Genomic DNA, 22,203 nt, shown 5'->3' with positions numbered 1-22,203 from the left:
AGCAGGGAATATCCATCTGATTTTTGAGAACAATAAATACATATATCTTTATTTACAGACTCCAAGTCCAATGATAAAAAACAGACAACAGGTTGTTTCTTCCTGTCAAATGAAATCACATATTTATTGAGTATGCAAATTTCTGAATTTCTGAATTTGTCTTATGTCTGTTAGACTAAAATGAAATACATCAATATATTTACCCCACTCACTGTGTGTGTAGGCGCACACTGAACATAACTGAACTACATGCAGGTCCAGCAAAAGCTGAACATTTGGCCTTGAAAGTTTTTAAAGGACAGTTGCAAAACTTTGACAGCAATGAGAAAAAGATGAAACACCATAAACAAGAGCTCAGACCAGAAGTATGTAGCATTAAAGATGAATTACTGGAGTTACCCAAAAACTGAATTCACATTGGCATTGAATTAGCTACATTTGTTTCTTCCTGTCAAATGAAATCACATATTATTGTACTTTTTAGTCATCGTGATATGAAAAACTACTGTTATTACCTCAGACAGCTAGTGGCTGATATTATATATGGTAGACTAATCACAGAAAAAGTAAATTAACAATCAAGAGTCATGAATCAGCTGTGACAGAGTATATAGTAAACAAAACGTGCAGTGTTTGCATTTGCAGGGTTGATAGAAGTTGAACTGTTAATACAATGGAACTGTGCCGCTACCTAGCAACAGAGAAATGAACTGCTGGTAACAGAAAACCGTGAATTAATTAACTAAGTAGACGACAAGTCTTTGCAGGTGTGTATAGTTGTGTTTTTTTTCTTCTCGAGTTTGAGAAGTAGATTTTTAATGATGTGCTGCTCGATACAGGCGACTGTTAATGTGAAAGCCCTGGAGAAGCAGCTGCAACAGAAGAAAGACTCTGACCACATCATGGCTGCTATACTGGAGGAGGTGAGTACCATGTATAATAAATAGTGAGAATCTTGTTGTCCAAGTCATATCAAGATAATACCTATGTTCATGACAGCAAAACATTTACACCCTGTAACTACTACACATACTACACACTGCCAACTGAGGTTAGCTCACCAATGTACAGTATACTAGAATATTCATATATTTCACAAATACTGTACATGGACATACTTCAACTTCTTAATTAGCCAATCTTTGAATTAAGATCAGCGACTGGTGAATAGCTGATCAATTTTTAACAACTAAGTTTAACATTGGCTTGTCATCAGATTGCGCACTTCCAGAAGGAGATGGACGACCTTAAGGCAAGAAGTGCAAGAGCTGACTTTAAGGTCGGCACCAATGAGGAGATGAAGGATCTGAGGAAAGAGTCAGAGGACCTTCATATTTTCACCCTGGAGATCAAGGAAACTACAGAGGTAAGGCCATAGTTAAAAAAAGAAAGATATTGTGTGTGTACAGTGTTTCTCCTTTATGCATCCAGCAGCTGTAGTCTGCAAAACCATTGCTCAAATCATATTTGAGCAATTTAATACAAGGTCTGTTGTGTCAGCAGCAAATTAATGGCAACATGGCTGCAGAGTGGTCTCGTTCATCTGTACATCATTTGTGCTTGTTTGTGCAAGCGAAACAAACATCTGTGCTTCATTATTTCTCAAGTTATCACATTTTATTTATCTGATTTGTAATAATGTAAACTTAAGAATTAATGGAGCGAAACGGTTTGTTTTGCTGTTTTGCTGTTTCACTGGCGCAAATAAATGAGTCACCACTTTGGAGTCTAATGGGTTGCTTGGGCCGACACTCAAAAGTAGAATATTTAATTTCTCCAAAAATGGTGCACGTACAAATTTTTATTTTGCATGCACAATACTAATCATTTTTATTTTAGGAACATCCTGATCATATTGGGTTCAAACTGATGCAAGGCCATCCTGTTCAGTTATCTTGTTAGTCAAATTATATTTGAATTAAATTTCCAGATGAGTCTGAAAGACTGGCACATTGATTTTAAATTATCTCTTCCTATTCATATTCGATTAAAGTAGTCAGTAAAAATTAAATGGTGAAAACTTTCTGTGTTGAGGCTTTTTGTTTCTCTACATTCATCACCACAGAGGTCTTGGCCTCCCATGAGCCTCAGGTGTAATAACCTCAAGGTTAACTTACTGTGTGAACACACACAACAAGGGCATCATTCATAACACTTTCTAGAATTATTCTATGGTCATTTAATTTAGTTAATTTGTTGATTTCATACTTTTATCCCGTTATTGAATTGAGCTTGTTATGGCATGACTGTCCTGCTCCAATGTTTTCTTTGTCTTTTTTCTCAGTCTCTCCATGGGGACATTGGGACTCTGAAGACCACCTTATTAGAAGGCTTTGCTGGGGCAGAAGAAGCTATAGCTCAGAGTGAGCTGGGCAAAGACAGACATTACAGACAGCTCCTGTACAAAAAACCTCTCGACCCACGCAGTGAGGAGCAGCTCAAGGTGATTGAAAAATAATGTTGATGAGTTGATACTTGCATTTCAGTGTGGCGCCTACATACTCAAAGCATTTTGTCTCCTTTTATTTTCTTTTTCCTTTCATTCATCCAGGAGATCCGCAGACTGTACCAGTATGCTATGTTTGCTGTGGAAGACGTTAATGATGTGTTGGATGTGGAATGGGAGAAACACCTGGAGAAGAAGAAAAAGCAGAGGTAATCACAAAGCTCCAGCTATTTGAGGAGTTGATACTGAACAGATTTCGGGTTGAGTTTCACTTATGATGAAATGATTCTCCTCTTCACAGACACATGGTCGTGCCAGGGCGCGAGGGGCTGTACACCACGCTGGCCAATAACCTGTACATCATCAACCAGCAAAAGAACAGACTGGACCAGTTGGTGAAGGAGCTGACTTCACTGCGGCTCTACAACAAGACTGCACCGCCAACTATAAACCGCAACACTGCTACAGCAACAACTGCCGGGTAGGGGCAGGCAAAGCACCAAGGAGTGGGTGTAGAGGAATGTGAAAACCTCAGGGATAAATGAGAATTAAACGTTGCTCATTGTGAGACGAGAGAACCTGGGGGAGTGGCTTTGGGAATCAGAGCCTTCATACTTCAAGTTAATTGTGACTTAAATGGGATACAATTTGAATCTAAAGCAGTTTTTAAATAATTAAAACTGAATAAATTCAACTTAGCAGGTTGTTTTTCATAACCGGACAGCATAAGAGCCAACAATATAATCATAGTTGATGAGTAACGTAAAGATGCCACTTATTTGCTTCAGGCAGGCAGCTTGCATTTGATGTTTATATTCATTTCTAATTGTATCGATTACATTGCAAATTGGTCTTGAAATACCGGTATGTTGTTTGCAGTTGAAAGCATCTCGTTTTCTGTGTTTTATTTTGTCTTTTTGACAGTTTGGAGAGTGAGCTGGAGAGTTTAAGGGATGCACTTCTGAAAGCCAGACTGGATGCGACCCCTCCCAAGCCCAAATCCAAAACCCCTGGTACTAAGCCATCTTTGTTTATTATATAAAAAGCATTGTGCATTTCATAATTTTAACAATTGCTAACTGCAGATGTTTTTTTTTTCCTCCATCAGTCAAAATATCACCAGTGAAACAATCCCAGCTACGCAACTTCCTCTCAAAGGGGCAGATGCCTCCTGTCCGCTCAACTGCACCAGGTACACATCTCTTACTTGAACACATTTTTTCAGGGGAAACACTAATATCCAAAGAAGGGAATCTCAGCTCAAATAAATACTAAGAACCATCTGCTTAAGCATGTAAAAGCTGGGAAAACCCTTCATTCTCCATCCTCTATTTCAGTGAGATCCATGTTGAATTTCTAATATTGATGACACTATAGAATGAAGAAAATAAATGCAGCTGTATTAGACGGTTGATTATTTTGACACATTCATCTGTTCTCTTCCAGCCAACCTGTCTCGCTCAGCCTTCCTTTCACCTAAATACTATGAGGACTTGGATGATGTGAGCTCAACCTCCTCCCTGTCCCAGTCCCTGGACCCACACCTGGCTCACTTGGAGCTGGAGGAGGAGGAACTACAGCCAGAGCCCCCTCCAATGACTGTCATACCCCCGGCATTGTCCAATCCCCGTCACCCCACAGTCGTGAGGACCCCCTCTATCCAGCCAGGCTTCGGGGCCATCCAGTCCACACCTTTAACCAAAATTCACCCAGTACAGGGTATGGGCTTTGGACTCAGCCCTATTGCCAGCCCTAGTAAGTTGTTATATACTTATACTTATGGCGTGCATCACAGTTTTGTATTCAAATCCCGGAGGTGACGGCTTTTAAATGTCACATGAAACACAGAGAGCAGCTATTGAACCTCAACACACATGATTCATTTCACAAATACTGCTCTATTTATATTTCAGTTCCAACCAATAAGATCAACCTCAGCGGGGCTGATAGCACTGCTCTTGCCACAAAGACGGTAAAACATGGCGCCCCACCGACAGAGAGGAGCATACCTGTCACCATCCCTGCCCAGCAGGCCGCAGCCACTGCTGCTCTTCGCAGACAGATGGCCAATCAGAAGACAGGTAGGACAAACATGCACCAATCACCAGCCACTGAAAACGTTCGAAAACAGGTCTTTTTTTTGTTTGTTTATTTTTAAATGATGATGAAGATTTATTAAGTTGAAAGAGACAACAGTTTGTGTATAATATGCACTTTGTGTAATATTGTGTTGTTATGGCCACTGTGATTCACCAGGGGGAGACACAGACTTGCAGAACAAATCATATAAAACTGACAGGTTTATGTCTCAGCTCATAAGCCCCATCCCATCCTGGGCTCCCTTACTCCTCAACTGTTAGTTTTAGTGTAATTCAAATAAGGCTTACATCACCATGGAAACATTCAGGTCACCCAGTAACCTCTCTCTGTTCTGTTCTATTTTTAATGTAAACATCATAATGTGCATCTGTCTGTGGCTTACCCACACATGTATCTGTGTCTGTGTCCCAGGTGTCGTCAGTACCTCCCTGACTGAGTCCACGTTGAAGACTGTTCCTCAGGTGGTCAACGTTCAGGAGCTCAGGGACAAAGGAGCTCCTGTCCAAGTTTCAAATATCATCAGGTAAAACTCAGAAATGACACAGGTTATTTCGAATTAAGCAGATAATTTTTTTTTAGATAGTATCTATTATGTATTTACTTAAAGGGATAGTTCAACATTTTGGCAAATTGGCCTATTGCAATGATCCCTATTGTTGTAGGAGAAGGTTAATTACCTTTAATTGTCGGTGCAAGCTGTTTTTAGATCGGCGGGGCAGAGATGCGAGCTGCTCATCTAACGCAACAGAGACACACGGTACTTTCGTTTTTCCCTCATCAAACTCATCCAACAACTCCAAAACACTCCAGTGGAGAAGTTGTGACCTGCACATTCACCACGCTATGAGATAATAATGCAACATTACGAGACAGAGTTGTTTTCGAGGCAAATGCGTAGCCGGAACTACATTCCAGACAAGGCTGCTGGGCAGAGTGACTTCAAAAACGCAAGTAGTTCAGAGTATTTGCTACATGTGTTGTAATGTTACATATTAAACGTCATTATTTCATAGCGTGGTGAATGTGCAGGTCACAACTTCTCCATGAGAGCGTTTTGGAGTTGTCGTGGTGTTGATTGTGTATGATGAGAGTTGTGTTAGCTGAGCAGCTCGCGTCTCTGACCCACCAATCTAAAAACAGCTTGCACCGACAATTAAAGGTATTTAACCTACCCCTAAAACTACAGGGATTAAGGCAATAGGCGAAGTTGCCAAAATGATGAACTATCGCTTTAAATCTGCCCGTTTTACATGGACTAGGAATGTCTATATATTTTGTGGCCTGGATGCTTCTCCTGTCATGCAGTGACACTGAACCTGTTGTGATATGTGAGCAGTGCAGAGAACAGAGACGTTTTTAGGCTCTAAGCACAAGGACTGATTATGACAAACCGACAGACAGACACTTTTATCCAGCTGCACATAGGAGAATGAAATTACTGTAAACAACCCCACAGTATTTATAGTGAGGAGAGGCTCTTTGCCTCTGAATCATTGTCAACCAAATGCTGTTTGGCTCTTAGTTTTAGGGGGTGAGGGTGATACTGTATGTATATTTCAAAGCTTTGTTGAGATAAAATATCTTATGATTTCCCCCTTGCTATTAGGATTAAGAAAGAACAATATCATGCATCTGTATTGTCCATCTAACCTGTGCTATCTGTATGCTGTTCCATATCAAGCCTGGTATACAATATTTATGCCGTTAAATCAAGCCTGTGTCCACTTGGATCTATTTCGGATACAGAGAGTAGACAGTCTGTCACTGAGACCTCAAGGGGTCCGGTGTTTGTTTTGAGTGTGTCTCCTCAGTATAGATTTATTAGGTCAATGACTCCTTCTATTCTCAGCCACTGCACACGACTAGAGGCCAGCATTGCTCAAGGACTCCATAAATCTGTACAGCACCTTGTGTCCGCAGTCATAACATATGGTCCTATATCCCATATTCCTATTCTTCATTTCTTTCCCTCTCTTAACCTCTCTAAAACTAATATATGAAGTATTGTTGTATGTCACATCGCACACAGCTCAGTCTGTATTTATTAAAGCAGTAAGTGTAGCAGTGTATTTTATTTTTTCTCTCTACTCCAGCACCAGTACACTTTTTATTTTTAAATGAAGCACTGCTTGAATGTAAAAAAAAACAAACAAACCCCAAATATGCTGGAGATTGGTGCCAAAACAAAATAGTGGGTCTGCACTGTATGCCCTGTGCATAATAGTCTATTTTCATACCATTATCCTCTTCAAGTCCCTGCCTTCTTGTCTTTCATTTGGCTCTTTATTCACTACATGATTCACACACTCATGTTTTTGGCCCTTTGCTGCCTCCTGCACTTCACTCTTTTTTGCCTCACTGGGCTTGTGCTACACTTTTGTGCTTGATGTTTTGGCAGGCCATCCCACCTTGGGGCTTTTCCCAAATAAAGCCTGCTCACAATAATAAGTAAGCAAAAAAGGCATTGTGAGAGTAAGATGATTATGAAAGGGGGCTTTTTCATGAGTCTGCACTAACATGCTTCTCCTCTGTCAAACAGTAACGGTTCAGACATTCCTTCAAATGTCCCAGCACAGTATAGTGAGCTTATATGTATATTTTCCTACAGCAAAATCTAAAATGTGTTATGCGTGTGCTCATACAGAGTATATTTTTAATTTTCTCTCCCCACATGTAGCAGAAATTTAGTAGCAGGGACCAGGTTTTAGTTTTCTATGTAGGGATCTGGACACCTCATTTTATTAAACACGAATAGCTCATCATGTTTAATTGCACTAAATGCACCTGAACACTTTTTTTTTCTTTGCTCTTTTCCAGCTCATCAGTACCAGATCCAGCTGCTCAAGTCTTTGCAACAGTCTCTTCTAACCAGGCTAAACGAGTGAGTGTTATCTGTGCATCACTGTGACAGCTGTCATTCATCCTGCCACAAACACGTCTCTGTATTCCTTTCACCAAGGGAACTAAACACATCACTCACACACATTTCTTTTAAACACACTCTGCATGGCTCACACACCAAATATTTTAGTTGATTACACAATATGTAGATATGAACCACAAATACTTAAAAAAAAAAAAACTCTGCTTTTCTTAGAAAAACATGAATTGTTAAAATAAATGTGCAAATATCAACTTTTACTGTGGCATGAAACAGGCACAAATAAATGAGTATTCTTATAAATTTTACATGCCATTATTAAATATTCAAAATCTAAAAAAAAAAAGTCAGTGTTATTGTATTCCTCTTTCTCAGCTTTCCACCTTCAGAAATTCACAGCTTGCTGAGAGTTTTGCAGGTGGAGACAAACCTTTAGGTGCGTGGGTGAGAAAAGTCCCAGTGGCCTACCATGCTGATGTTACAAATAACAGTTGTGTGACAGGGGAACTCCTCGCACAAATCTTCATGCTTGTATGGGCCAAAGTTCAAATTAATGGGAATGAACAAATACTGAAGCAACAAAAATACTGATCACCATCCACATGTGTTTTCTTCTGAACTTCTGTCTTAATATTACAGCTCATTTGAAGTGCGCTATAATCCACAGTGGTGTAGAAGATGTTACATACGCATTTTTGAACTTCACAACAGATAATAAAGGATGATATTGTTCTTTTTATGTATTGCAGCCTTGCAGAATTAAGCTACAATAGTCAGTGTCTCTGTGAAATTGTCTCTGCAGAATCCGACACAAGGTATTCAGAAGATGTCCGCTGAAAGTACAGCCACCCCACAGTCCGGCTTTGTGTTTGGTAAGCACTGTTGTGATGTGTGTACCGAATAATGGTCACACATAAACTCAGTCACAGTCCAGAACATTGCTCATGATCCTTGACTATACGTCGGCAAAACTGTGACATTTTATTTTGCTTTTGGCTTTTGCTTTGCCTGACTTCATCAACTCTGTGTCCTTCAGGTCAACCGTCCAAAACTGATGTTTCTGTGGTTCCTGCTGGTTCAGTGGAGCAAAGCAGCAGCAAAGGTTTCTCCTTCACTTCAGGGTGAGTCTGCTTATGAAAATTCAAGAAGTGCTCTGAAATATTCAGATCCATTGACTTACCTTGGCCAATTAAACCTGAATATTCATGGTTTTATTCATCATAACACAACAAAATTACAAAAAGAATAAGAAATGGATATTTTCATATTTTTTTGTATTATTATTTTAAAGTTCCACAATTTCCCTGTGTGAGCTTGAACTGTTTTCTGTACTCGTCAATTAACTATAGATTTTTCCACTCAAATGTGATTTGGGGTAACCAGCTAATAGTTCACTCGTGTGCTGGGCGAAGCCACTGGAGCAATATCACTGGTCAAATATTACAAAAGCGTGTGGCTCAGGTCTAATTAATTCAGTTCTCCCTCTGCCAGCTGATCTAACCACTTTGGTTTCAGCAGAGGTGAACAGTTATATGCAGCTCTGTATCGCTGTGATTCCCCAGAGACTCCAGCGAGATCCCAGATATTCAGTTTCAGTCTGAAATGTGCCCCCATTAAAAAGGCCATAGATCCTGACACTGTTGTGTCATTCTGACTTTAACGGTTTCTCTTGCAGGCCCGCAGGCTTCAGTTTTGGCTCAGTTACTCAGGGAGCTGGGATGTCACAAGGTAAAAAAACAAAACAAGTGACATAATTGTAGATATAAAATAAACATGTCCTTTCATTGTTTTCTGATTTGATTTTCTGATTTTTCTTCCGTCTCTTCAGCAAAGGACATGAGTAAATTTTCCTTTGGCGGAAATGGCAAGGTGGCGTTTGGCCAAGCTGCAGAGGAGGCGTTCTCCCTCATCCCAAAGTCCACCTCTCCAGCTCAAGGCACTGGGTCCCCCACCCAGCCTCAAAACCCACCAGGAGACCCGGCCAAGCCCACCGCTGCCACGGCCGCCCTCAGGATAGAGCCACAGCCCCCCAAAACAATTGGAGGAGAGACTCTGGGCAGCTTCTCTGGACTCCGTGTGGGCCAAGGAGAAGAAGCTAAAGATGCCTCCGCTAAACCTACTCCCGCCTCATTCTCCTTTGGGGAAGCTGGACTTGGGGCGAGCAAGGGACCACCACAGTTTAGCTTTGGTGCAGGTCTACAGAAGTCTACAGAAGATTCAGCAGCGACAGACTTGTCCAAGGGGCTGACGTCAGGCAGTTTGTTCAAGCCCCCTGAATCCAACACCAAGCCGGCCTTCTCCGTTCCCCAGGCCGCCTCAGCCTTACCTACGTCTTTCAGTAGTCTCCTCGCTGCATCACCAGACTCCACGGAGGAACCTAAAGCTCCTGCAAAACCCTCAGAACCCACACCACCCCCCGAAAAAGAACCTGCTCCCGAACCCGCCGTAGAGAGAGCAAGCCCCCCTGTGACGCCCGAGTCTGCTGGGGATTCAGTCGCTACAGAAACCACAGCGACCAAACCGACACCTGCGGCCCCAACACCTGCACCTCCTGTGGCTACGACCGCCTCCACCCCAGACCCTCCTCCCTACTTCATCGCGACCGCTGAAGCCGCCCCTCCTGCACCAGTCAGTGCTGCTCCCACGACAGAAGCCGCCACAGACTCTGCCGCCGCCGCCGCCACCACTGTCACTGCTCCCCCTCCCGCTTCATCTGCTGCCCCCCCTGCCATCGCAACCGTCGCCCCCGAGGTACCGACAGCGTTTCAGGTTCCCAGCTCTGACAAACCAGGCTCCATCTTTACCCAGCCTGCTCCCGCAACAACAGACAGCACTTCCCTCGGGGTCACGGCAGCCATCAACACAGTCGCCCAGGCGGCCATCACGTCCACCCCGACCATTGTTAACAGCGCATCAACTACTGCCGCAAGCACTGTGTTTGGTCAGCCCGCCGCGCCTCCCGCCTCCTCGGCCCAGGCGGCCCAGGCGGCCCCAGCAGCCACAGGGTTTGGCTCAGCAGGGTTCGGTGCATCAACTGGAACTGGTTTTGGCAAATCTGTATTTGGTCAGAGCAGCTTCGGCCAGCCCGCCAGCAACACGGGAACAGCCAGTGGCTTCTCTTTTGCCCAGTCAGCTTTCGGAGCAAGTCCTAGTAGTGCGACCACTGGAGGCGGAGGTCTTTTCGGTTCCTCCACTCCAAGCAACGCGAGTTCCTTCTCCTTCGGCACGGGCGGGGCCAACACAGCCAGCAGCACCGGCTCTGGGCTGTTTGGACAAACCACGGCCCCGGCGTTTGGCCAGAGCTCTGGTTTTGGACAAGCGCCCGTGTTTGGTAGTAACACCACCACGTCGTCATCTTCAGGATTCAGCTTCGGACAGCCCTCAGGTGAGTGTGAGCCTGTACTGAATCTCAGCTTGTGGCTCACTCTGTTTGTTCTCACTCTTGTACTTATTTCCACTGATAAAAGATTTGTGTCGGATCAACCTTTTTCCTATCTTGATCATATTTCAGCTCTTATTATTTGGGGTTGAATCTCAACTGTTTCTCTTCCTCAACTCAAGTCACACCAAGTCATTTTAATTTACCTTTAAATGCTAAAACTATTTATAATTGAGGAAAGTGACACCGTCGGGCTTCCAAAATAATGGGTTGCAAAGGATTCTCAATTTCAAAGCAGCGAGCCATAAAAAACCTGTCAGCCAGAGACAAAGTGATGTTGTATTTGCTAATCAGAGCCACACAGCTACAAACAGTCGCAAACTGACAGTGATGAAGCTAACGGTGTCTGACAACCACTGAATTATACTGTTATATGTGTTTGGGCAGTGGGCAGTGCGGGCAGGCTATGTGAAGATGTCACCATGTTTGGCTGATTGAAGCCAAATGTGACACTCGACACCTTATTTTGTCTGTGGCGGTGGCTGGTGGGGTCCGAGTCAGGAGGGCTGGCATGAGGGGAGTTGCCCCATTCCCACAGATTCTCCAAATTCTCAGCATAGGAACGTCTGTGTCTCTGTGGACAGCTGATGTTAATGTATCAGCTCAGCGGTTACACACAGCTGATGTCTACAGGCTTTGTTGGGAAAAGGAGGAGGAGGAGGAGGAGAAGGGGGGCTGTCCAAGTTTCCAGAGTCAGCTCTTTCTCTTTTATGACACTGGGGAAAGAAGGCGAGGCAGTGTTGCATGGTGGTGACTAGAAAATGTGTATGGCATCATCAGTCATTCACAGAGAATACTTCGGTCTTGACTGTTTTTCTTTTTCCTTTATATTTCAGCTTTTGGCTGCTCTCCTGCCACCCCCGTGTTTGGCCAGCAGTCCAGCGGTGGCAGCGTGTTTGGACAGGTAGACAATACACCGATTGTTACGTTTGAATACAGTGCACAAAAACAGCACAGTGTCTCAAATTCAAAATATTGTCTGTTCTGGACACATAAAATGACTAATGATTGTCTCCCAGCAGCAGCCATCATCTGGTGGGAGCCTGTTCGGTTCAAATGCAGCCAATACAGCGGGCTCATCAGCTGGTGGAGGATTCTTCAGTGGCCTGGGAGGCAAACCAACAGAGGAGGCTGCCAACAAGAACCCATTTGGCGCCCCCACCGCTACTGGAGGGTTTGGCCAGCCTGGCCAGCCAGGTAAGCCAACACAATCTAGACAAAAGTGTAGTTTACTGGTATATTTTTTAGTTTCTACTCTTATCCTCAGTGAAGCTACCAACGTATAGTCAAGCTAGAATCCATGAACCAAAATACTCAAACCAAATCCTGATTGATTTAACCTGAATATTGCCTTTTTCTCCTCTAGGTGCCAACAGTCTGTTTGGGAATAGTGGTGCCAAGACCTTTGGTTTTGGACAGGCCTCCTTTGGTGAGCAGAAGCCAAGTGGGACCTTTAGCACTGGGGGAGGCAGCGTCGCATCTCAAGGCTTTGGCTCCTTCGCTTCTCCGACAAAACCAGGTATAACTTTCCTCCTATCATTAGGTTTTTTTTCTATCATTATGTTACTGTTGTTTTCCAGTCCTTAAGATGAAAATGGTGCTTCCTTGTTTCTTTAGAGATACCATTTTATCAGTTTATACAGGCGACATTTTCAGACCATACTTGTTGCCATGTGCTGTTAATACATTATGAGGAGAGGGATTCATTCATCCATTCAGATAGGGCATGTATTAGTGATGTTTGATTTTTCTCAGTTCTTTCACTTTTCTTTTTCCATGGTTTCTGGCTTTAGGGGCTGCGCTTCAGTGATGGTGGGGTAGCTGTAATAGAAACCCATGGGCACCCATACATAATCATATTTTATTCAGCAGCCAACTCTTGACATTGCTTTCTCCTTTATCATCTGCGCTACAGCGAGTGTCCTTATCTCCTCACCCCAGCAGAGCAGAAAGTGAGGTAGTCAGATGCTCTGTCATTTCCTGCCAGAATACTGCTGATGCAATGTTACCGATCAGAACTGCTAAGTCACATTGCAGTGAATCAAAGTTGTGATATATTTGTTTAAGTATCAGAGAGAAAAGCTTTAAATCGTCTGAAAAATATTTACACATACAGTAAGTGCTCCTTATCTTAAATATCACAAATCATTAGAGCTGCGGTGTAGAAAGCATAGATTACTGTTATGTCAATACAGCTGATTAGCGTATTTATGTTTTCATTCATGATACAGGGATACAGGTGTGCGCTGGTTTTAATAACCCTATTAACGTTATCATCGTGAAGATGAAAAATGTTTGTCGACGAAAGCCTGTAACGCTACAACAGTAATCCTACAACAATTCCTGTGGTGGGATTAGTTCTTGAGGTAATCATGCAGTATCTTGTGTGCTTTAGAAATTGTGTAAATTTGTTTCTACAGTTTGCCGTCCTCAGGCTTTCGCAGCAGTCGAGACAGTTGAGGAGATGTGAAGACAGCTCAACACGAGCGGATACACGGCTTTGTCCTTGTTGATTTGTTACGTTCTGCTTTGTGAGCAAGAGGTTACCCGTTCATCAGATAAACAACGTCCACGTGTCTGTGTGTCAGGTCATGTAGTACATTTCGGTTCTGGTCTCGGTGCTTTGCTGTTTACTCGGAGGTGGGCCGACTCAGTTGTGTCATGTCTCCTTTGTATGTGTCAGTTGTGTCATAAGATTTGTCAGGCCAGTTGAAAAGGTTCTTTAATAGCAAACACAGGGTGATGAATAAAATTACAAATGGCAAGAGACTGGTGCAGGTGAAGAAGGAAGGTGAAGCAGGAAAACTGTGATTTTTCTCCATCTGACTCCAGAGGAGAGCTTCCAACTTTACATTCAGCTACTTTCTTACAGATCTGTTTAAAACACAGCCAATAACAGAAAGCACACCAAACATGTGTTCAGTTTCTGAACCTATTAAAGTATAGGCAGATTCTGCCCTTAATAAAACTAAACTGTGCTACTACACACCCAAGCTCCAAGACTATATGGCATAAACAATTTAAAGTACAAAGAATTAATGTGAACTCTAGCCAGATAGATTATTGGGTTGTCAAGATGTTTATCGCATTTCTCCATTTGGGCTTTTTGAAATGATAAACACTAACAGCCATCTAAGCTACCCCTCCCCTCTCCAGTGGGATATTGGTACCACTCACCCCACTAATGTCCTATCTCTGGTCCATGTACAGGGAATGTAATCTTGTTACATTAGCTCAATCAATTATTTACTAAAGCATGCTGGTAGCCCGGCTGTAATTTCAGCACACCCTTTCCCTCCTGCTGCTGCTACTTTTGAGGCTTTGAGGTGGTGTGAAGAATTCACTCCCCTCATTAAACTGTCACACTGTGCTGCTCCAAAACAGCAATGTACTATACACAACTGGTTACAATATTGTACTTTATGTATTTGTTGTACCCGGTTGAAATACAGAGGGGGAAAATGTCCATCCTCATTAGAAATTACAACGCAAATAGTCTTCTTTCTTTTTCTTTTTTTTCTACCTGTTGAGTTGATACTGTAAGCAGTGTCAGCCCTGGTTCAGACCACATGTGGAATGTATTTGTAGTAATTTTTATACGGGAGTCTGAACACAACTCTTCTCACTGGTGTGTGTTTTTTTTTCTTTCTGCAGCCCAGAGGCTTCCCTGAGCCGACAAATACCCTTGACATAGATGAAATGCCCTATGTAAATGAGCTGAAGTCACAAAAAGAACACCATGACTCACCTTTTTTTTTTTAACCCATCCTGTTGTAGAGACCATGATGAGGACCATGTTTCCCACGTTATATACAGTATGTTCCACTTTTGTCTGTTACAAAACATTTGAAGAACATATACATTTTCCTCTGTACAGGAGGATTTGGCAGCGCTCCTGTGTTTGGGAGTCCCCCTTCTTTCGGTGGTTCCCCAGCATTTGGTGGCGGAGCAGCATTTGGCTCCAACCCCACATTCAGCAACAACCTGGGTCCCTCGACCGGTAAGGTGTTTGGAGAGGGAACAGCGGCTTCCAACATGGGAGGATTTGGGTAAGAAACTTAATATGTTCTGTGAAAAAAAGATTTGATCTGACAATGATTTTTGTTTAGGGGTGTGTACAGAGATAAATGATGGACAAAACTGGACATCAATTGACAATTTTTGATCAAGCCTGTAGTTTACAGCCTTAAAAACAAAAAACAAAAAAACAAAAGCGGTAATAGTTGCATTAGACAGACAATGGCAGTCAACAGACACAGGTTTTTATTGGCAAGTGATCAAATTAGGGCTGTCAAACGATTAATTTTTCTAATCGCGATTAATCGCATTTTTTCCATAGTTAACTCACGATTAATCTCTATTAAAAATATTATATATGGCGCTTTGGACTTTCAACACTCCAAAGTGTTATAATCTCTAGACAAACAACTTTTAGACCAGACCTAGCAGGCCTAGTACCTAATCATAACACATGATGCATGAAACTCACACAGAATTGAAACGAATTGCATCCAGTGGAAATTGCCCTTTACTTTGCTACGTCTCTGCCTGGCCACGTGCATTTGTTGACAACCGACGTCGTCAAAAAAAATCAATGGATGGAGCTGTGGATATGTTAGACCAGGGGTACTCAAATACATTTTTCGAAGGGCCAGAATTTTTCTTAACAGACACTTTGGGGGCCGCACATTCAAATAGGCCTAGATTGAAATTAAATTCACCTTTTTCGTCTAATAATTTAAATATTTTTTATTTTACTTGTAAGCACATAATTTTTATTTATACACTTCATGGTGTTTTGTATGATATAAAATGAAAAATCTTGACATTATCATATCATAATTTACATATCATGCTGGAGCTTTACACTGCTGACTTGTATCCTCAGACATGCCCTGTGATTTTCAGCTTAAATATGACCTGACCATCACAGGACATGTCTGACTCTGTTCTGAGGATACAAGTCATTGGTCCTGAAATGTGTCTTTCTCTTCTACACATTCTACATCTCGGAGGCGACGTCTTTCCACACACGGGCTTCCTTCACCTTTCAAACGAGGCAGAGCTCAGTGGGAAACAGTAGGAGAGACACAGGCCGATGGAACCGGGACACAACACCGGGGGGGGGAGCAGGTCGTGCAGCTGTGCACCGCTGATGTGCACGGAAAAACAATTGCGTCTCATCAAATGCGCGCGGCTACGGCTTTTGAGTTGTGAGCGTGCATGACTCGCGGCTACATTGAATGGGTTTGAGCGCGCGCAAAAGACGCTTCATCTGAACGGCCCCCCGTGCATGATGCACACACAGTTGAACCAAGACGGCGGTGAAAATCACCCACGGTCTCTGCAGACAGGCAGGGAAAACCCTGCAGTCCAGCCGACTCCCCAAACACTCGCGCATGGTGATTTGGGTTCGTCGGCGTTTCTGTATCCCAGTGCAGCGCCTCACAGGCACACACAAACGCTCCGCACGTGTTTCTATGTCCCAGCGCATTGACTTACAGGCGCACGGAGCCCGAAAATACAGTATACAGTAATATGTAAACTAGTAGAACTCAGTCGCGGGTCTGATTGGAAGGTTCGGCGGGCCGGATGCGGCCCGCGGGCCGCCTATTGAGTACCGCTGTGTTAGACTGTGTATATTTGTGTAGCAACCAACTTGAAGGTGCCTTACCGCCACCTACTGGACTGGAGGTCCCACACTCCAGTCCTCCAGTCCAGCAGACAGAGGACAAAATGGGCCGTGATTAACCGCGATTAAAAAATTTAATCGCGTTAATTTTTTAAATTAATCTCATCGCGATTAACGCGTTAACTCTGACAGCCCTAGATCAAATACATCTGGTCTCATTTGCTAAAATACAAGTATATCTATCTTTTTGTTATTGTCATTAAAATTATGACACCACTCAATCATTAAGGCTGTGAAGAAGGAAATATTCATATTTATATTATGTATTATATGATATATTTGTGACACAACCTCTGAGAAGCAAACATATTTTTTGGTTGTTACTTTGCTGCAGTCAGAAATCATCTAAAAATGTCAGTGTCACCAGGCGCTGTGTGCAGTACAAGAGTGGGGAGTTGGGAGTTGGGGGAGGATGATTTTGCCCGCAGCAAATAGCAGCTTTTTTGGAAATCAGAACATCTGTGTTCCCTCAGTCAACACGCAATCACACAAGCATAACACAAAGTAACAGAAGAGCAGCATGCGCCCGCATTGTTAAACACTCTATTAACGTTACAGCGTTGAAATAAAATAAACTTGTTTCAAGGCTCACTAGTTAGCCAAATGGAGCAGGGTTTGAAAGCTCTCACTAAAGCTTTGTCCAATTATGAAGTGAGACAGCTTTCTGTCTACTACTGTTATCGACAGCACACACACACATTTTGTTATTCTTACTACAACAGACAAGATTTCAGTTTTAAAATTTGACAGAAAAATCATAAACGAATGTCCACGTCCGAGTTTATTCAGGACCTTGCTTCCTTCACCAGTGTTCGTCCATCTGACGAAACAGATATGCAACGGTGAAATCAATAGCTCTAAACGTTAGATTTGTCCTTGTCTCTACCTTCTGCACAGTTCATTGCAATTTGAGGAGACATTAGAAACACTGGGACTGATGTAACCACTCTCCTTGCTAATGTAAATGCTGAAGAACCACTGTCGTTTTCACAAATTAAATTGTAGCCAGGTAGAGGGAGCGAAATTGCATTTTTGTTGGAATTAATTGTGCAGCCTTATTCTGAAGTGTAAAGCACTGACATTTTACTATAAAGTACAATAGAGCACATCTTTACAGCCCTCAGCAAGTCAGCTTTAAACCAGGAGAAATTTCTGTTCAGCGACAGGAGAGAGGATTAATTCATCGTTTACGTCCTTCCCTCTCTTTCCACTCAAATGATTTCTCCAGCTTTATCAACCTCTGTGTGTCCGCCCTGCGCAATGTGTTTTGATGCTAGTGAGCCCAAAACGCTGGAGTCCTGTGCAGGACTAGATTATTCCCCTCTGATAATCTCACTCCGGGGTCATGCTTCCTGCAGATTAAACTGGCCTGCTCTCCTTCTCTGGTGCAAGCTCTCTCTCTCTCTCCCTCTGTTTTGCTTATTCTCGCTCTTCAGTGGGTGTGGGTCCTGTGGAGGGGATTTACTGCTTAAACCCCTGTCTCTCAATCCTCTAGTACTGTGACACACACATACAAACACGCACATGCACCATCTGACACCTTCTGGCTAGCTCACATGTTTACTTAGTTCCTGCTAGCCAGTCAGTATATTATGTCCCGCACAGTTTCTTTCCCCTCTTTTTTTTCTTTTTCCTCTTTGTCCAAATAAATAGATGATTTAAAGCAGTGGTCACCAACCTCTTTAAGCCCAAGATCCCCTCACCTCAGGTTACAAGCAAGATCTACCATTACCTATATTACCTATATTAAGTGAAAGAACTGTAATGTGTGCTGATAAAATTCTCAGTGCCACTGTAGCTCTGTGTCCCATCTCATGCAGCATCACAATGCCATCAGTAGGCAAAGATGTTGCAGTCATGTTACTCATGTCAGTGTGATGGGATGGCTATGACTGAACACTGATTGCCTTGTAGTTTGGCTCATAAGTACAGACAACCAGGCTGAGGCAGGGTTGGCGACCACTGATTTAAAGCATGCCTGTTGAAAGGCATCCAGCCCCATGGCATAATCAATCCACTCATTTTGTCTCGTCAGCCTCGCTCAGTGTTTCTATTTGTTGGAATTTCAGCTGTACTGTACCTTTTTGTTTCCCCACAATCACATCCTCTGTGTCCGCCTGTGTTTTCAGGTTTGCCTCCCCCCCCAACGCCCCGTCCTTTGGCGCCCTAGCGACTCAAAACGCTCCGTCATTCGGGTCCCTGGCCCAGCAGGGCTCTGGGTTTGGAAGTCAGCCCAGCGGCTTCTCCGGCTTTGGACAGCAGCCACAGGCAGGAGGTGAGATTACTGCTTCAGCTGCCTTCTCTTGGCCTTTCTTCCCTCATCATCTGCAAATGCCCTCTTGTTTACCAACACGTAGTTAAATACTGCAGGCAGTGCGGTCAGTAGTTCAAGGGGAGTTGGTCAACAGCTCCTCTGACATTTGTGCACAATATCACATAAAGGCAACACACAGAACTGCAGCTAATTGTCATCTAACAGAAGTAGTCAAACCAAACATGTAATTGTCACCTTGTTAAACACTCTATTAACATTTATAGAGTTGTCCTGATTGAGCGATTTACACTTCAAGAGAGAGGATTGCAAACCACTTAGATTCATTCTAATACACTTTGTAACACGTTGTGTGTTAGAACAAACACATCCCAGAAGTAAACGTAATTCCTCCACAGAGAAGTTTCTTATGGGCATGACCTGTTGTGCCATTATCTCCCAATTATAGAAACATCCTCTCCAACTCTGAATGACAGTTTTGAACCATGTGTATTTGTATTTGTGATATTTTATTGACTAATTGTAGATGATGTTTAAAATATTTTTGCATAATCCTGCTGATAAATAAACAGGTGAAAATATAAGTAGCATGCAGATGAACAAACAGGTGAAAATATAAGTAGCAGATGAACAAACAGGTGAAAATATAAGTAGCATGCAGATGTGATATAAATGATATAAAATGATATAAAAAGATTGTTGTGTCCTCCCACCCCCCTTCATCTTCATCTTTCTACACCTTCTCAGCCTCTGTCCTTAATGGCCATGGGTGACAAAGCATCTGTCAGGGTATGTTAGGGACACAGCACACAGACAGATACACAGATCGGTCTATCAGAGATGGCTTGTGTAGTGTGAAATGAAAATTGCAATAGGATTATGGGTTTTCACCCCCCCCCCCCCCGATAGTGATAAAGTTTTATTGCTGCAATTAATTTAATTCACTTTTCATTTTATAGGATTTTCTGGAAACACCTTTGGGTCTGCAAACCAGTAAGTGCAGTCAATACATTTAGTTCCAATTCATGTCTTTTGTCTTTTTTCTTTTTTTGTGTGTGTGAATGAGCTGATGAATGAGTAGTCAGACCCACATTTCTCTGTTCCTCTCTGGCAGCAGTGTGTTATGCCTGTGGTGTTTGAAATCTGCTGAAGCTCACATCTTTTCTTCCACAACAGTGCTCCCCATAGAACCTTTCAGATTTAATACCACCTCATCTTCCCTCATTTATTTCTTATTTCCTCCTCTTCATCTTTTCTCTGCTTAGAGTCCAGTATGGCTTCGCTCCTATTTCACCATATTAAACTGCAGTAAAAAAAAAAAAAAATCTTTCTACCACTTCTTGGATAAAAAAAAAAAAACACAAGGAGAAATGAATAATACATTAAATCATGTTTTAAAAGATGACCCAGTAAATATTACAATAAATTCAACACCACACATATTAAATACACAGACAAAGTGTTTGCAAGTGTGGTTCATCATTCTGACCCCCTGTTCCTGAAATGGTTGGTGCATGGTCGAAAGCTCCAGCAGCACTTCCTTATTCTATATTCCTTATAATTGCCCCCTTGTGATTGGTTTTTCATTCCCATCCTACTGTCTTCTCCTTTTCATCCCTCCATCCCACATTCTACCTCTCGCTCTCTCGTGCTGCTTCCCTCTGCCGTTTGCTGCTGCTGTGTGTCACATGGCGGCCACTGTTCCCCGGGGTGTGTTCCAGTGGAATGCACTCTGAAGTGTGCAGGAGTGTGTGGAGACGAGGCTTAGCGTATTGGACACATTCATATGCTGTTAATAATCCTTTCGTTGTTTTTTTTTTTGTTATTTTTTGCTTTTCTTTCTTCCTCCACTTCCCACAACAAACCTGCTAACCTGTACACTACAGGTTACTGACACATCATCAATAGTTGTCATTTATCTTATTGCAAATATACAAAAAATAGCCTCTTTGATTAAAGATGACCAAAATGGACACAGGTGTATATGCTGTTATACCACAATTTAATGCCTAAATGCAACAGCACTGGAAACGATTTCTAGTGGACATACTAAGTGAATTAAAATAGATTCAAACCATGCCAATAGCAAAAACATGCAATGTGTATGCAAACCATTGCAATGTTTGTTTTGCAAAAAAATATTTAGATTAGAATAATTGGAATTATTCTTATTCAGAAAAAAAGGTCAGAAAAATAGTTGTGCTGAGAAAACAAAAGAGAAAAACTCAGCAATATCCATAAAAGAAAATAACAATATTGCTCATCAGCAGCCCTAAAACTGCTGTGCCTTTGCCTCACTGGGTGCAAAACTAAACGAAACAAAACAACAAAAATGGAATGCATCAAAATGGGATAAATGCAAGTCACTGCTGCACTTTATTATTTTATCTTCATGAACGCCTTAAAATTGTACAATTTCTTCATATTTCCTCTCGTCCTCTTAAACAAAAATGTGGTTGATGTAAAGTCACGTCATACACATGTTCTGGTACTGCAGTAATGTTTGGTATCTTATAGCTAAAATGGGTTCAGAAGGCATTTGATTTACATGCTCAGAGGTCATTCTAATACTACTACTATTAGTACTTTTTCAAGCACTGGAACTTTTCTCAATAATCTCTCCCTTTCTGCTTTGTCTGTCATTTCTTCTTCCAGATCAAGTGCACAACAAACATTTGCCAGTTGGAGAAGCTAGTTTTATTAAACCTCCATGAGCTACAGTACTTTCTGCAATCAAGCCACACAATGGGAGGAGGGGACAGGGAAGACTGTTGCGTTTGGGTTGACGGGGTAAATAAAGTAAAGTAGAAAACCTCTGTTTGTTTTAGCGAAAAGAAAAATATATAAGTTTTCAAGCTGCTTGCAGAGTGCAGTTCATTCTTTATGTACATATCCATTAAGGAAGTTCATGTTGTATTACACGGTCTTAACATTTTCATAAGATACAGGAGAATCAAGTATCGTCATTCATACAAAGAGGAGACAGGTCAGTGACCTGGAAAAACAGATTTTCTGTAATGACTTTGAACAGCACACCAATACAAAAAAATTTCAACCTTGTTCAGACACAGTAGTTACACACTGATGTAGTTTACAGACTTCAGTCTTTTTCTTTCATACTCCAGAATGATGTGGCCAGCATTTTAAAATCTAATTTCTGCACTTTGAGACATCACAGTGTACAAAAAAAGTTTGAAGCTTTACTTCTGAACATTGTCGAGTGGTGTTTTCAGCATGGCTACACACAATGCTGTTCAATTCAGTTCTGTCTTACTGTTAAGTCAGTCTTGAGCAGAAATGTCCAAATTGTACACTTGTAGATTGTACTGAAAATTAGCAACCGCAACTTTTTGAACTGTGGTCAAAGGAGTTG

General features: G+C 42.2%; 1 protein-coding gene across 2 annotated transcripts in view; it reads left to right on the top strand.

Moving 5' to 3' along the window:
- Window positions 1-21,687, top strand: part of nup214 (nucleoporin 214) — a 31,110-nt gene extending 9,423 nt beyond the window's left edge. Inside the window, exons 15-36 of one of the 2 annotated variants that reach the window (XM_085793288.1) lie at window positions 840-923; window positions 1,217-1,366; window positions 2,285-2,443; window positions 2,552-2,655; window positions 2,748-2,927; window positions 3,371-3,459; window positions 3,555-3,638; window positions 3,893-4,201; window positions 4,360-4,527; window positions 4,958-5,069; window positions 7,364-7,427; window positions 8,230-8,299; window positions 8,464-8,548; window positions 9,103-9,155; window positions 9,256-10,812; window positions 11,703-11,770; window positions 11,889-12,063; window positions 12,233-12,385; window positions 14,744-14,915; window positions 18,688-18,833; window positions 19,790-19,823; window positions 21,486-21,687. In XM_085793288.1, the coding sequence (XP_085649414.1) occupies window positions 840-923; window positions 1,217-1,366; window positions 2,285-2,443; window positions 2,552-2,655; window positions 2,748-2,927; window positions 3,371-3,459; window positions 3,555-3,638; window positions 3,893-4,201; window positions 4,360-4,527; window positions 4,958-5,069; window positions 7,364-7,427; window positions 8,230-8,299; window positions 8,464-8,548; window positions 9,103-9,155; window positions 9,256-10,812; window positions 11,703-11,770; window positions 11,889-12,063; window positions 12,233-12,385; window positions 14,744-14,915; window positions 18,688-18,833; window positions 19,790-19,823; window positions 21,486-21,525 (4,056 nt within the window). In that variant the 3' untranslated portion in view covers window positions 21,526-21,687. Of the gene's footprint in view, window positions 1-839; window positions 924-1,216; window positions 1,367-2,284; window positions 2,444-2,551; window positions 2,656-2,747; window positions 2,928-3,370; window positions 3,460-3,554; window positions 3,639-3,892; window positions 4,202-4,359; window positions 4,528-4,957; window positions 5,070-7,363; window positions 7,428-8,229; window positions 8,300-8,463; window positions 8,549-9,102; window positions 9,156-9,255; window positions 10,813-11,702; window positions 11,771-11,885; window positions 12,064-12,232; window positions 12,386-14,743; window positions 14,916-18,687; window positions 18,834-19,789; window positions 19,824-21,485 lie in introns of both variants that reach the window. The other variant, XM_085793287.1, reaches the window with a different exon arrangement.
- Window positions 21,688-22,203: the final 516 nt, after the last annotated feature.

This window comes from Trachurus japonicus, chromosome 12 (assembly GCF_045865225.1).
Source record: "Trachurus japonicus isolate A0001 chromosome 12, Traja_1.0".
Taxonomy (NCBI): domain Eukaryota; kingdom Metazoa; phylum Chordata; class Actinopteri; order Carangiformes; family Carangidae; genus Trachurus; species Trachurus japonicus.
Note: the sequence above shows the minus strand (reverse complement) of the source record. Positions and strands in the feature narration are given on the sequence as shown.